The following is a 13,572-nucleotide window of genomic DNA, read 5'->3' as shown; positions in this document are numbered from 1 at the left end:
ATAATAATAATATATTCTTATTATTGATTATAGGATGTCGTTACATGCTGGACCTGTTGATTGCACTATTCTTTATCAGCAACAAACACATATATCCAATTTTATTACGCCTAACAACTTAGATAACACCCTAAGAGTGCGGCGATCTGATAATTTAATTTGGGAATTGTGGAAAAGTGGTATACTACACCATCGTGTCCGATCATGTCTAAACGAAATGGGCTTTTATGGCATATTCTTATGTGGTGATTGTGTTTATGATAATAATTTGATAACCGCTCTTGTGGAACGATAGCGTCGAGAAACTCATACTTTCCACCTACGAATTGGCGAGGCCACAATCACGCTACAAGATGTTGCGTTAATTTGGGGGCTAAATGTTGATGGTGATCATATCATCGAGACTGATGTATCTTGCAAGTTTAGTGTATGGCAGGATTATTGTTATGATTGGTTAGGTTTTATGCCACTTCAGGCAGACTTTAGATCCAATAGTTTGAAGTTGACTACTATGTACTTACACTGTACACAAACAATAATTGATGAAAATAGTACAGATATAGAAGTGGCACAAACATCCCACTCTCTGGCGAAGTGCGTGCCCATTGATATGTTTTCACATTGTGGAGATGCATCGCCCAAATCGAGTTCTTCGGCAATTTGGAATGTCACAGAACATTCCAATATCAGCACTTGATGGAGATCATTTACATGAATGCTCGAGACGAGGACGCAAAAATTACGATTGGGTCAAACATCATAGACTGATGGTGGATGCGTGGGAAAATCGTCATAATCTGATTGTTGAGAGTGATTTGGTTGAAAATTATAGCATGAGATATGATTACGAGACATGATATGATTCTATAACTCGACGTTTCATATCTCCTATAGAGCCTCAACAAATCGATTACGGTTATCAGCCCGAAGATGCATATTTCAGACGTATTGTGGTAAGTGCTTGTTAAACAATTTATTTTCAACACTTTGCATTATTCTATTACAATTTATTATGATAGAGAGATGAGACATCAAATTTGAAGAATTTGTTTGGAGGACTCTCTGTTGATGATCAACCGCGTGAAGCATTAGCTGAAGTTGTTAAAAAAACTATCCAAACCTGTGATTTACTGTATGAAATGTCCTTTAGAACACCCGAGCAACAACATCATCATGCTAGGTCTTCAAATAGAAGGCGACGACTGAGAGATGATGATGTAGCCGATGAACCATCATTCTCGACCCCTGACTGGCGACAAAGCATGAGTACACAATCTCCGACGACTCATTCTTGGCCTCACAGCTCACATGGTACATGTTTTTTTTAGCTAACTACTTTGTTTAAATCTACATTCATGGTTCTTATTCAACAATATATTTATTTCACCTTCAGTGGATGATCCTTCGCATGGTACGACTACACAGTTGCCCGTAACTCTTGGTTGGGCCTCCACTTCACATGGTACATTTTTAAATATCAACGCAATTTCTTTATATTATCGAAGTATATGTTTATTTCTACCTCCATGTACTTATTGGACATCATATTTTTTTAACTTTCAGGAGAGGGTACTTCGCATGGAGATTCTGTATTTCGAGCTCCACTTCATTCCTTATAGTGTGCCTTCCTCGTATGCTAATTGGCCAAATAAGGATTCTTTCAATGTTTCTTTGGGGTTAGGTACTTCGCGAACGGATAATGAATTTCAAACTCCACAGCAGACTTACGAATGTTCATTTACGGAACTCTTATTTGATGGTCATCTCCAGCAGTACGAAGAAATCCGCCCAAATTATAACATATCACCAATTTCATACTTGGGATATTCTCATCCTCAATCACCAAGTCAGGTTCCCCTGAACATTGATATGAACGAGTCTGCCAACCGAGTGAATGTTAATGAAGAAGAAGATGTAGAAGAAGAAGTTGAAGCCCCACAGTTGGTGCGTAAAAGTAAACGAATCCCAAAGCCACGTGATTGTGGGACTGGACATCACTTGGGTAGGAAGAAAAAATAAAATATTTAAATGTATAAGTTATGTATATTGAATACAAGTAAATCTATTTGTTTTGAGTTTTAAATAATTTATTTGTTTTTTTTTCTAACGGCATTGGATTGTGTTGCTATAATAAATAAGATACGTAGGTTTAAATATGATATGATAAATATATATTTGTTGATACACAATCTATAATTAGGAAACATTGATGATGCTGCAAAATAAAATACATAACGAGATGACTTTACACAACAGATAACATATAGACACCTAAATTAAAACAACATATGAGATACGATCCAATTTAAACAAACAAACTGTTCGATTAACATATAAGAATTAGCAAGATACAAGGAAAAACATAAAATTACAATTGTAACACATTGAATTTTATAGTGTTCCTTCAAACCTGCAACCAATCAACACGTAAACACTTACATAACAGATTATTTTTTCTTATGAATGAAATATAAAATTAAAAGATAAAAAAATTACCTTTACATGTTCTGATTACGACGTTGTTGTGTTGAGCTTTCTCGCTGGATGCGTTGCCTTTCTCGTGTGGAAGGCCGGTCCATCTCATTTCTGATTCTTGTATTTCGGTCTCTCCATTTTCTCCTTCTTTGACGCCTATTCGGGTTGTGACACAATTCGAATGTTGGTTCATCCCAATATTCCTCATCAGCAATTGGACGAAATCTTCCTTCGTACGTGTCTACGTATTCACTCATCTGAAACCAACGTTGTACAAATTGTGTAGGATCTAATCCATACCATTTGGCGGTACATATTGCATGTGAACACGGAATTCCAAAGATAGTCCATTTTCCGCATGAGCATTCATTAAGACTGAGGGTCACAACCTGTACACGTTCAGCCCGACCTTGTCGCCCTCCCGTAACAACAGATGCCGATTGGTCTCTAATCTCGGTACGAACAACAGTGTGTTCACTAGATCTCGAAGAGCCATTTCTCGTACAGTCGAAAAGCGTAATCAGGCCAAGGCTGATTGCTTTGAATCATACGTTGCCTTCGTGTGATACGATCGATGAAATACTGCACGCACAATTGAATGTCAACTGAACTAACGCTGATACAGGAAGTCGACGAGCACCCTTAAGAACAGAATTAAGACACTCTGACATGTTGGTCGTCATAACACCACGTCGCCTCCCCCATCGTGAGCAAGAGTCCATTTGTGTTTATCAATTTCAGAGAGGTAAACAAAAGCTCTCGATTCGAGATTTTTAATTTCATCCATGATGGCATCAAATTTACGTATTTGATGGTGTGTGCCTGCTTTCCAACATAGATCTTTTAGGTGCACATTTTTGAAATGTGTATTGAAATTAGAATATATATGTCTAAGACAAAAACGATGTACGCCACGTGGATGTCTAAAATCGGGTATCTCCTCAACAGCATTAATGATTCCACGATGTCTATCGGAGATAAGGCACACACCTGTTGATCCTCGAACCACATGCTTGCATAGAAGTTCCAAAAACCACTTCCAGGAGTCGTATGTTTCCTCATCGACTATGGCAAATGATAAGGGTAAGATTTGGTTGTTTCCATCTAAACCCACAGCTATAAGCATCTTGTGCTTACTTCATGTATAAATGAGTACCATCAACACTAATTATTTTCGACAATGTGCGAACCCATCTATACATGTTCGGAAGGCCCAAAACACGTAGTTTAACACCTTCAATTGAGAATTGTATCTCGGTAAATGGTTCTACTCTACAATAGTGCCTGGATTGTACTTCACAAGGGCACCCATGTACCTTGGCAAAAGATGTATTGAACTCTCCCATGTACCATATACATTTTCCATCGCCCGCTTTAAACTGTACCATGCCTTACCATATGAGATTTGATAATTATATCGATCTTTCACAAGCTGGATAACATATTTAATCTCATACGAAGGATCACACCGAACAATACCGACAAGTGTTTTTGCAATCATATTTTTGTCCAAGTTATGGTGGTCTAACCCCACCTGGCTAGACATACATGTTGTGGACCACCATATTTCGTGATCTTGAAATACCCCAATTTTGATTTTAACGATGCACGAAGACCCCACCTACAGTTGATATTTGAATGTTTATTTTTACAACTAACTTTCCACAAAGTCTTTGTACTCTCCACAACTTGATACTCACGTCGAGGAATTCTAACTGAAAAGTCCTTAACTGCTGCTAGCAAATGCTTTTTATCTTTAAAAACCATGTTCGTGCAAAGTTCTCCTCTATCTGCGTTGTAATAACTCAAATTCGATGCAGATGGAATTCCAACAGAATCAGGGCGTTGCTCATCATATATTGTACTAAAGAATTGAGGTATGTCATATAAAGATTGACCGACAGACGGGACAGAAAATGGTAGTGCATCGGGTCGGTGTTCAAGATTTGAAATGCCTTCAAAAGGATATGCATGCGTATGACCACTGGTGTCGGTATGAGATGGACCAATATCAGCAAATGTGGCATTTTCGTCTTCATGCTCATCTTCATCTGTTTCACTTGTAGTTGTATCAGGTTCAGTAAATATTTCAGTGGCGTCAAGGTGAACATCTAATGACACAACTCACGTGATCTTTGTTCATCATGTACGACATGTGTCAGTCCATAACCCGATCCAGTACGATGTGCACTCAGTGAACAATCCAAACCTACTTGATTTGTGTCAACTGAGTACCATCCTCTTGCACCAGAATCCCATCCTCGTGCGGAAATCGGCCAACTAACATTTTCTTCTACGGTATCAGTAATATACCGATCCCATTCCCCAGTCCAATCATGCGAATTAAATCAATTTTCATCTATTGGTTCGAAAAAAGCAGCAGCGGAAGTACCAGCTTCATCATGAAATCCCATCGAATTGAACCCTTCAGTTATACATGGAATGTATGATTCAGGAACCTCAACATCTACATTATGCTCAATGAAATCCTTTTCGATATACAATTCAATACATCGCATTTCGTTAATAGAATCCAGCATAAACTGTAAATTGTTGTCATCATTGATGTCAAGATGCACCTCTACGCAATGTGACTTATCCATGTAGGAATATTTTGTTGACAATTTTAAATTAAATTTTGAACTTTCAATATTTGTCACACGGTATACCATTTCTTTCAACATGCAAATTAATAGATCTTGGTATTCGTGTTGTCCTCAATGCAGTGGTACTATATTTTACGGTGTGATGTCCTATAATAACATTACCACCTACGAATAAAAGCACCGGCACACTGTCCATTCCTATAAAAAAAAATTCAATAGGTCACACAAAATAAAAAGGTGATAATAAATTTTTTAAAATTTCAATTGAATAACAAAATGTGAAATATAACAAAATAATACACTATAAAATTAATTTACATATGCTTTCATTTTTATTAAGATTAAATATAATAATAATGATGATAATGCTAAATTTGTTTTACTAAACTACTACTATCAATGATAATAATATTTTTTATTTAGTAAGTAAGTAATAATAAAAATAATTATGATAATAAATTTCATACTAAATAGGAAAAAAATAATAGTAAAATCATTTATATTTATATTTTTTTAATAAAGTTTTTAGAAACAATAAATTTTATATTAGTTATCTAAAATAATAATAGGTCCTACTAAATACGAATTAAGTTAATAATAAAATCATAATACTTATTTTTATTTAATAAATTAATAACAAAAAATTTTATAATAATAGATTTTATATTATTTGTGTAAAATCAATCAACTGTGATACTTTTTTTTTTATAACATATCTAAATAAAACAAAAACCATAAGAATTACAATTGTAAGTGTTATTTTTATTCTAAAATAAAAATCGTATTTCTTATTTATATCTTACAAGTTAATTATAATAAAATAATATTATAATAATAATTAGTTTTAACAAATACGCACGTGGAATAAAATAATAATTAAATAACTTAATTATGCAACTGATTTTATGTTTAATACGTTAAGAACAAAAATACAATATTTATACTAATAAATTTTATATTACTTGTGTAAAATAAAATAATTGTAATACTTAATTTTTTATATGCTATCTTTATAAAACAACAACATCAATAATAATTATAAATAAAAGTATTATTATTATTTTCTAAAAAAAAGTTGATTATTATTCTAAAATACAAAAAATGTATTTCTTAGTTGTATCTTATAAGTCAATAATATTATAAATAATAATTTTTATAATAAAAAGTTTTGATACTATGCTTGTCAAATAAAATAATAAGAAATGAAATTAATTGTAATATTTATTTACATTTAAGTAATTAAAAACATTATTAACCGTATTTATAATAAAAACATTTATATTATTTGTGTAAAATAAATTAATCGTTATGTTAAATTTTTTTTAAATACTACCAATATAAAACATTGAAGAAAAAGTATTGTTATTATCATTTGCATAATATAAAATAATAAGAATAACTGATAATACATAGAAACATAATTAAGCATTTTAATCATAAACTCGAAACCGTAAGATTATGATAAATTCATAATTTATATTCGAATACTCAAGTAAATTAATTTATATCAACGTTTACCTCAAATAGAAGTTCAAAATCAAAATTTTATCAAATAAATAAATTAACGGTTTAAATCAAACGTCGAATGAAAAACTTAATTTAAAGCATACAAACCTCATGTGCTGAAATACAATGCCTTAATCGAACATCGAACGAAAATCCACAAGGAATGACCAATAACGATACATTTAAATCCAGAGAAATGAAGCACAAGAATAATACATTTGAAACGAAAGCAAATAATATATAAACAAATTTTCAGATAAAAAACACGCCACGTTAGTCTTCGTCACTGATACATCAAATCACTTTAATACATGATTTTTAATCATAAATATTTTTAACGTCTTCTTTCTGAAATAAAAGAAAGAAACATGCATTATTAACTGCATTGGGTCGTCGGTGTTTCAGATGACAGACTTCCTCCACCATCCTCTACCACCAGCGTCCAGCAAATATTTAAATAAAAAATCACACCAATTCGATAGACGTGACTTACTTAAAAAAAATATGATTAAGCAAGTCACGCCATATGAGATGGCGTGACTTGCTTTTTTAAAAAAAAAAAATTAAAGGCAAGTCATGCCTAAGTCACGCCTCGTAACACCTTAGTTTGTTAACTTTTTTTTTACGTTATTACATCCTTTTAATTTTTTTTTTTTTAAATTCAACTCCATTCCGGATCTGGTGATGGGCTGAATCTTCACCCATTTGGACGTGGATCATAGGTGGTTCCGATTCCATTTCATCCATGTAGGTCTCGGATCCGGGCTGAACTGACTGGTTCCAATCCGGATCCTAATAATGACAAATGTATCCTTAATCATTTTTATATTAAAAAAATTGATCATTTAATCATTTCTATATACTGTAAATAAGGTTGTATAAATGGTTTTGTGGTATTTTATATTTCAAGCAACCATATTTAACCTATTGTGTTTTATTCTGTGTTACATTAGTCTTATATAAAATTATCTTGAACTCATTACACTACAGTAGAATATTCTCATAATATTCTTTTTTTTATTTCAATATTAATGTTTCTATTTCCTATTAATTATTTATAGTTTGATGATTCCATGATAATGAAATCTTATAATTTATATATTAAAATTTGAATTAATTAATTCATATAAAAAATTTATTTCATATATAGATAAATTATTAATAAAATTATTTTTTTAAATAAAATAAATAAATAATTGGAAGTAAAAAAGACGAGCATTTGATATCAAATTAATAATACAACACAAACACAACATTAAGTATTCGAATTACTATATTGTTCCTATAAAAGGTCAATTAATGCATTTCGTAATTAAGAGTAAGCATCTCTATTTGAATCTTATTTTAGAGATATCAGAAAATCGTGGTCAAGGTCTCTAATTTTGTTAGTTACATTCATCTTCGCTCGCCAACTACTTAATATTTATATTTCATTTGTAATCTGTTTGTTAAGTAACTTTTGTCTAAGAAACTTAAAATTAAAAATTTTGGGTGGATTTCTATAAAATTTTGCTATCAATTAAGGGCTAATTGTATAAATTATTCCCTAAATATTCCGAGATTTCTGAACCCTCAATTAAAAATAATAATTTATTTAAATTTTTAAATTTTGAACACACACTTGTTTGTCTATGTATATTTTCAAGAGTACATGTGCTGCGGTTCGGTCGACCCTACCCCTGCGGGCACTGCCTGCAGGGGTCGATCCAACGGCTCGAATTTTTTCGAGCCAATTTTTTTTTTTTTCTTTACATGGAGGTGGGCCCGGATCACTCATGTGGAGTGATCCGGGCCGTTCATTGCCCGTGCAGGCACTGCCTGCACGGGTACGATGAAACAATCCATGTGGTGCTCCGAAATTGAAAAGACTGATAGTTAGTAGTCAATTGAAAAGACTGATAGTAGTCATTTTCAACTATATCAGGATTTGATGAAGGAGTATTTAATTAACCGGATTATTCCATCCTACAGTGCCTGCAAGGTTATATTCAAGGGTCAAGAAAAATTCTGACCCAATTTTTTTTTTTTTTTTTCCATGAAGTGGAATCCCAACCATTCATATGGGGTGTGGGGATCGAACGAACCTAATTAACCCATCAATAAAAATAGTTATATATATATTTTTAAAAGCAAAAAAGCTCGGAAAGGGAAGGGCGAGAGGCATGCAAAATAATAATATTTATTACTATTATTATTATATATCTATTCTATGTGTTTTATTTTATTAAGTTTGAGGACATGATACTAACCATCTAAGAAGGATATCAACTTTTTTCTTCCAACTTTACATTATATGATACTAATATTACGTTTTTATTTTTTTTTTATTTTAAATTTCAACACATTTTTATTTATTTGTTATTTAAACGATTCAAATATCAATTTAGTCTCTCCATAATTGTTTAAATTTCACTTTAATTCATCCATAATTATAAAAAGACTGTATACACTCGTATCTCGTGTGGAGAGTAACTGGTGTATATAAATATAGGCATCAGGCACAGAAAAAAAACAAAGAAATGAAAAATGGAGTCCATGTATCTAGTATCAGTTTTTTGCTGCGCTACGGCGGTGCTCGTGTACGCATGGAAAGTTATGGATTCGTGGTGGATTCGGCCCAAAAAGATCGAGAAGCTGCTGAGGCAGCAGGGCTTCAGAGGGAACTCGTACCGGTTTATGTTGGGAGACTTGAAGGAGATGGTGGAGATGCACCGAGAAGCTAAATCCAACCCCATTGCTTTAGAGGATGATATCAAGCCGAGAATCATGCCATTTCTCATCAAAACCCTCCGCAAATATGGTACTTTTATTTGTTTTTCACTTCTTCTTCTTATAAAATAAGTTAAATTTGGTGATCTTGTGAACTTGATCACATCAGGAAATGGATCCTTCATATGGATGGGACCAACACCTGAAGTTATAATCACAGACACTGATCTCATCAAAGAAGCGATGTCCAACAATTCTACGTATCTGAAGCAATCTAGCCCGAATCCGATAGCGAAGAAGTTTATACAAGGACTTGCGCTTCTGGAGTTGGACAAATGGGCCAAACACAGAAAGATCATCAACCCTGCTTTCTATCTCGAGAAATTGAAGGTTTGGTTGACAGAAAACAAATAAAATTTGTAATGTCTAGTCACACATGTCTGTTTGTTGGAGATATATGAATAGTTTATACAATACAACACTGTTTGCTAAGAGGTTGGGCTAATTGTTTTCACAAAATATTAAAGATGGATGTCAAATGGTTGCCGGCAGGTACATTATCAATGATCTATAAATTTAACGACTGTTTTTCTGCAGCTTATGGTACCGGCCTTTTACATGAGTTGCGAAGAACTTTTGAACAAATGGGAGACCCAAATTTCGCGGAAAGGATCGTGTGAGATCGATGTGTGGCCCTATCTAGAGAATTTTGCAGGAGAGGTGATATCAAGAACAGCATTTGGTAGTAATTTCGAAGAAGGTAGAAAAATATTTGAACTTCAGGAGGAACAAACAGGGTATGTTATGAAGATTATACGATCCATATATATTCCTGGATGGAGGTAAAGAAGACGCGAATTGTGTTGAAAAAGGGATTTTACATTAAAGTTCGTTTTTCAAAATTATATAACTGAACATTATGTTATTTATAACTGATGAGCAGGTTTTTGCCAACCAAAGTGAATAAGAGAATGAAGGCAATAGAGAACGAAGTCAAATCCTTGATATTGGGTATGATCGAGAAAAGAATGAAGGCGATTGAGGTAGGGGGAGAGCGTATAGATGACCTATTGACCTTATTGTTGGAATCGAATTTTCAAGAAATCGAAAAACATGGCAACAAGAGTCATGGGATGAGCATGAACGAGGTAATAGAAGAGTGCAAGCTGTTTTATTTAGCCGGCCAGAAAACGACGTCAGTGTTGATAGTTTGGACGTTGATTTTATTGAGCAAGTATAAAGACTGGCAGGCACGAGCTCGAGACGAGGTTTGGAAGGTGTTTGGCGAAAAAAACCCGGATTATGATGGTTCGAATAATTTGAAACTTGTAAGAAAAAAACACGTTAATTAAACATACTAAACATCTTCCCATATGATATGGCTTATTTCCCTTATCACGAAATTTTTATGACAGGTTACCATGATTTTACTCGAGGTCCTGAGACTGTATCCACCGGTAGTACATGTTACCCGAAGGCTTGATCACGAAGCCAAGCTCGGGAACTTGACAATGCCAGCAGGTGTGGAAGTTTTAATGCCAATAATCGTGTTACATCACGACCGGGAAATCTGGGGGGACGATGCAATGGATTTCAATCCTGAGAGATTTGGTGAAGGAGTGTCCAAGGCACAGAAGGGAAAAAGTATGTATTTTCCGTTTGGTTGGGGGCCTCGGATATGCGTTGGGCAAACATTTGCAATGTTAGAAGCAAAAATCGCCCTGGCCATGATTTTTCAACGCTTCTCTTTTGAGCTTTCACCGTCTTACACACATGCGCCTGACAATCTTATATCTCTTATTCCTCAACATGGTGCTCACTTGATTCTGCACAAAATATAGGGGATGGATGATTCTTCATATTTTATCTCGATAAAGATATTTAATCGAGTATTACTTAGTTCCAATTATGATCGATGATGTAATATGGATCGAGAGTAATGAAAAACTCTCTTCCATTTCTTTCTAGCTATCTCTAATCTTGTGAAGTTGGACCAAATATGTAATGAAGTTGGACATGGAACCAACAGTTAATGTTTATTTATGAATCGTCAATCATATTTAAGTTTCATAAATATTACATTTCTCCAACATATGGAATTTTCATAATTCAGAGAAAAAGGATGAAGTAGCTAGCATTTCTCGTTAATTTCGAGGAAGGCATCAGCAAGTCTCTTTCCAACTTCGACTGATCCTGCCTTGTTCAGATGCACCTTATCGTTAAATTTTATCCCCGCTCCTTTAGCATCAACCGTGACAACGTGTGGAAGCTTTATGTCCATCTGAGCTTCTCTTACCATCATCTTGAATTCTCCTTCTCCGGTCATCATCGCCACCTAAATAAATAGAACATGTCGTGAAGTTAGACAAATTTCAAGAAATTGGAAAAATATTCCTACATTAGCTTTTTGATCAACATGATAGTGATGCCTTACTGATCAGATCATCAGGCAAGATAATGTGAACTATATTCGTTTGGATAATGATGTATGCATATCCTATACCATAATGTTGGTATATATTAACGTACCACAAGCACTGGCAACTCCGGCAGTCCTAAATCAGCCCGCACATCGGTAAGAAACTTGACCAATCTACTTCCATATAGTATAGCATCTTCATAGTGAATTGCGTCACTCTCACCTTGGTACCAAAGAAGAGCTTTAATCTCGCCTCCACCTTGCAATGCAACCGTTAGCCCTATTCACCAACTGTGTGAAAAGACCGTTGTCGTTGTCTTTCATCCACTGCATGATACTGGTTTGTCCATGCGCACAAGGGACCAGACCGATCGTCCCAAATTCCGGGTTCTTGATCAAGATCCTATTGGCAAACGGCATTCCTGGCCCCACTCCCACAAATCTCTTGTCGATACCATCGTGAAGGCCGGGGTCGGCCGCCTGTTTCCACGTTTGGTTGGCATCGAGCATGAGAATTTGCGGGTGCGAGAGAAAGTATTCCGGGGGGTAAGTACTGTTGTCGCTATCATATCCTCTACCAGCCATATTGCTTTGTCCGGCTAAGATGAAAATGCTTTTATAACTTGAATCATTTTCATTTTGGGATAGGTCTATAGTACCCATGCTAGAACATGACAGAAGCATGAAACAAGCAAGAAGAAACAGTTTCTCCCCCATCTTTGTTGGAATTTGAAGATTAAAGTTTGGCAAAAGGAGGGAGCTTGAGAGCTAGGGAAGGAGAAAGGGACTTATTTATAACAATAATCTTCATGCAAAAAGGTTTAGAGGAAGAGATGGACTTGGGGGATGGGGCACACTTCTGTCCATTACTTCTCCCACTTTTTCCTCCCCTTCACCCTTCCATTGATATAAGCAAAATATATGGGATTGTGGTTAATTTTTGTGTATGTTTTTTCTTCGACAAAAAAAAACTTGGTTAAATTTGATTATATTATATAATATAATAATATATACATTAAATGGATCTGAAATTTATATTTTAAAAAACTACCTAAAAAATTGTAAATAAATTAATATCAAAGATTTCGTATTTGAATTTACGCAATTCTTGTATAAACACATGTTATTAAATTGGATTTAAACTCAATTGAGTTTAGGCTAATGAGGTGTTATTATTGGAATTATTGTTTTGATGAGAGCATGAAATTTTTCCTGTAAATCGGGATTGATCTTCATAAAATTCAATTAAGTAAAGCTCGAATTTTGAATATTAATTTTAAATATGAAAATGATTATTATCAAAACATATTTTAAAATAAAATCATTGAGATAGATCTTATATTATTCATTTTTATGTTTAATTTGTTCTCAAGTTCCGATTTACAATAATTTTCATAAATTCTAAAAATAATAATAATTCAACTAAGAGTATAGATATACACTCAAGGTTATACTCACTTTTTTTTCATTTAAAGGTAATAGAGAATAAAAACATAAAAAATATGTATTTGAATTAAAGAATGTATTTATAATTTCTCATATAAAATATAAATTTGAGTGTAACCTAAAATGTATCATGAGATATATTGGCGGCCGTCAATAATTTCATTGGAATGAAGTTTGGAATGAGTGCATTTGACAATATGAATCATTTGAAAAATAAATGTATTTGCTATGTAGCGGATCTTTTACAAGATCAATTCGGATTGTCTCTGGTTCGTTTAAAAATTTTGGTTCACAGAACAATAAATGAAGAATTCGGCATAAATTGATATCAACTCCTGAAGTGGATAAAGCAGAGAACATTCAGACATAAAATTCCACGGGCAATCATAAAATCAAATATAATCATTATGT

The 13,572-nt window shown here is 33.7% G+C and overlaps 2 protein-coding genes and 1 long non-coding RNA gene across 4 annotated transcripts; 2 read left to right on the top strand and 1 right to left on the bottom strand.

The window, feature by feature from the left end:
- The first annotated feature begins 577 nt into the window (after window positions 1–577).
- LOC142522604 (uncharacterized) lies at window positions 578–5,091 on the top strand. Of its 2 annotated transcripts, XM_075626098.1 has the most exons (5): window positions 578–953; window positions 1,020–1,311; window positions 1,394–1,462; window positions 1,564–1,613; window positions 4,801–5,091. In XM_075626098.1, the coding sequence occupies exons 2-5, from the start codon at window positions 1,140–1,142 to the stop codon at window positions 4,879–4,881; spliced, it is 372 nt and encodes a 123-aa protein (XP_075482213.1). In that variant the 5' UTR covers window positions 578–953; window positions 1,020–1,139; the 3' UTR covers window positions 4,882–5,091. The 2 variants fall into 2 exon arrangements, 1 of the variants encoding a protein (XP_075482213.1); XR_012814492.1 differs by lacking the exons at window positions 1,564–1,613; window positions 4,801–5,091 and adding an exon at window positions 4,296–4,550.
- Window positions 5,092–9,114: 4,023 nt separating this feature from the next.
- LOC142523463 (cytochrome P450 CYP72A219-like) lies at window positions 9,115–11,574 on the top strand. The gene is made up of 5 exons (XM_075627275.1): window positions 9,115–9,387; window positions 9,466–9,686; window positions 9,894–10,138; window positions 10,240–10,624; window positions 10,712–11,574. Exons 1-5 carry the CDS (start codon window positions 9,123–9,125, stop codon window positions 11,135–11,137), a joined length of 1,542 nt encoding a protein of 513 aa, XP_075483390.1. The 5' UTR covers window positions 9,115–9,122; the 3' UTR covers window positions 11,138–11,574.
- On the bottom strand, window positions 11,314–12,863 carry LOC142523464 (uncharacterized). The gene is made up of 2 exons (XR_012814671.1): window positions 11,826–12,863; window positions 11,314–11,631 (listed from the first exon to the last, which is right to left on the bottom strand). It is a non-coding gene; the product is annotated as an uncharacterized LOC142523464 (long non-coding RNA).
- Between the last annotated feature and the right edge of the window lie 709 nt (window positions 12,864–13,572).

This window comes from Primulina tabacum, chromosome 13, assembly GCF_025594145.1.
Source record: "Primulina tabacum isolate GXHZ01 chromosome 13, ASM2559414v2, whole genome shotgun sequence".
Taxonomy (NCBI): domain Eukaryota; kingdom Viridiplantae; phylum Streptophyta; class Magnoliopsida; order Lamiales; family Gesneriaceae; genus Primulina; species Primulina tabacum.
The sequence above is the reverse complement of the archived record's forward strand: the minus strand, read 5'-3'. Positions and strand labels throughout refer to the sequence as shown.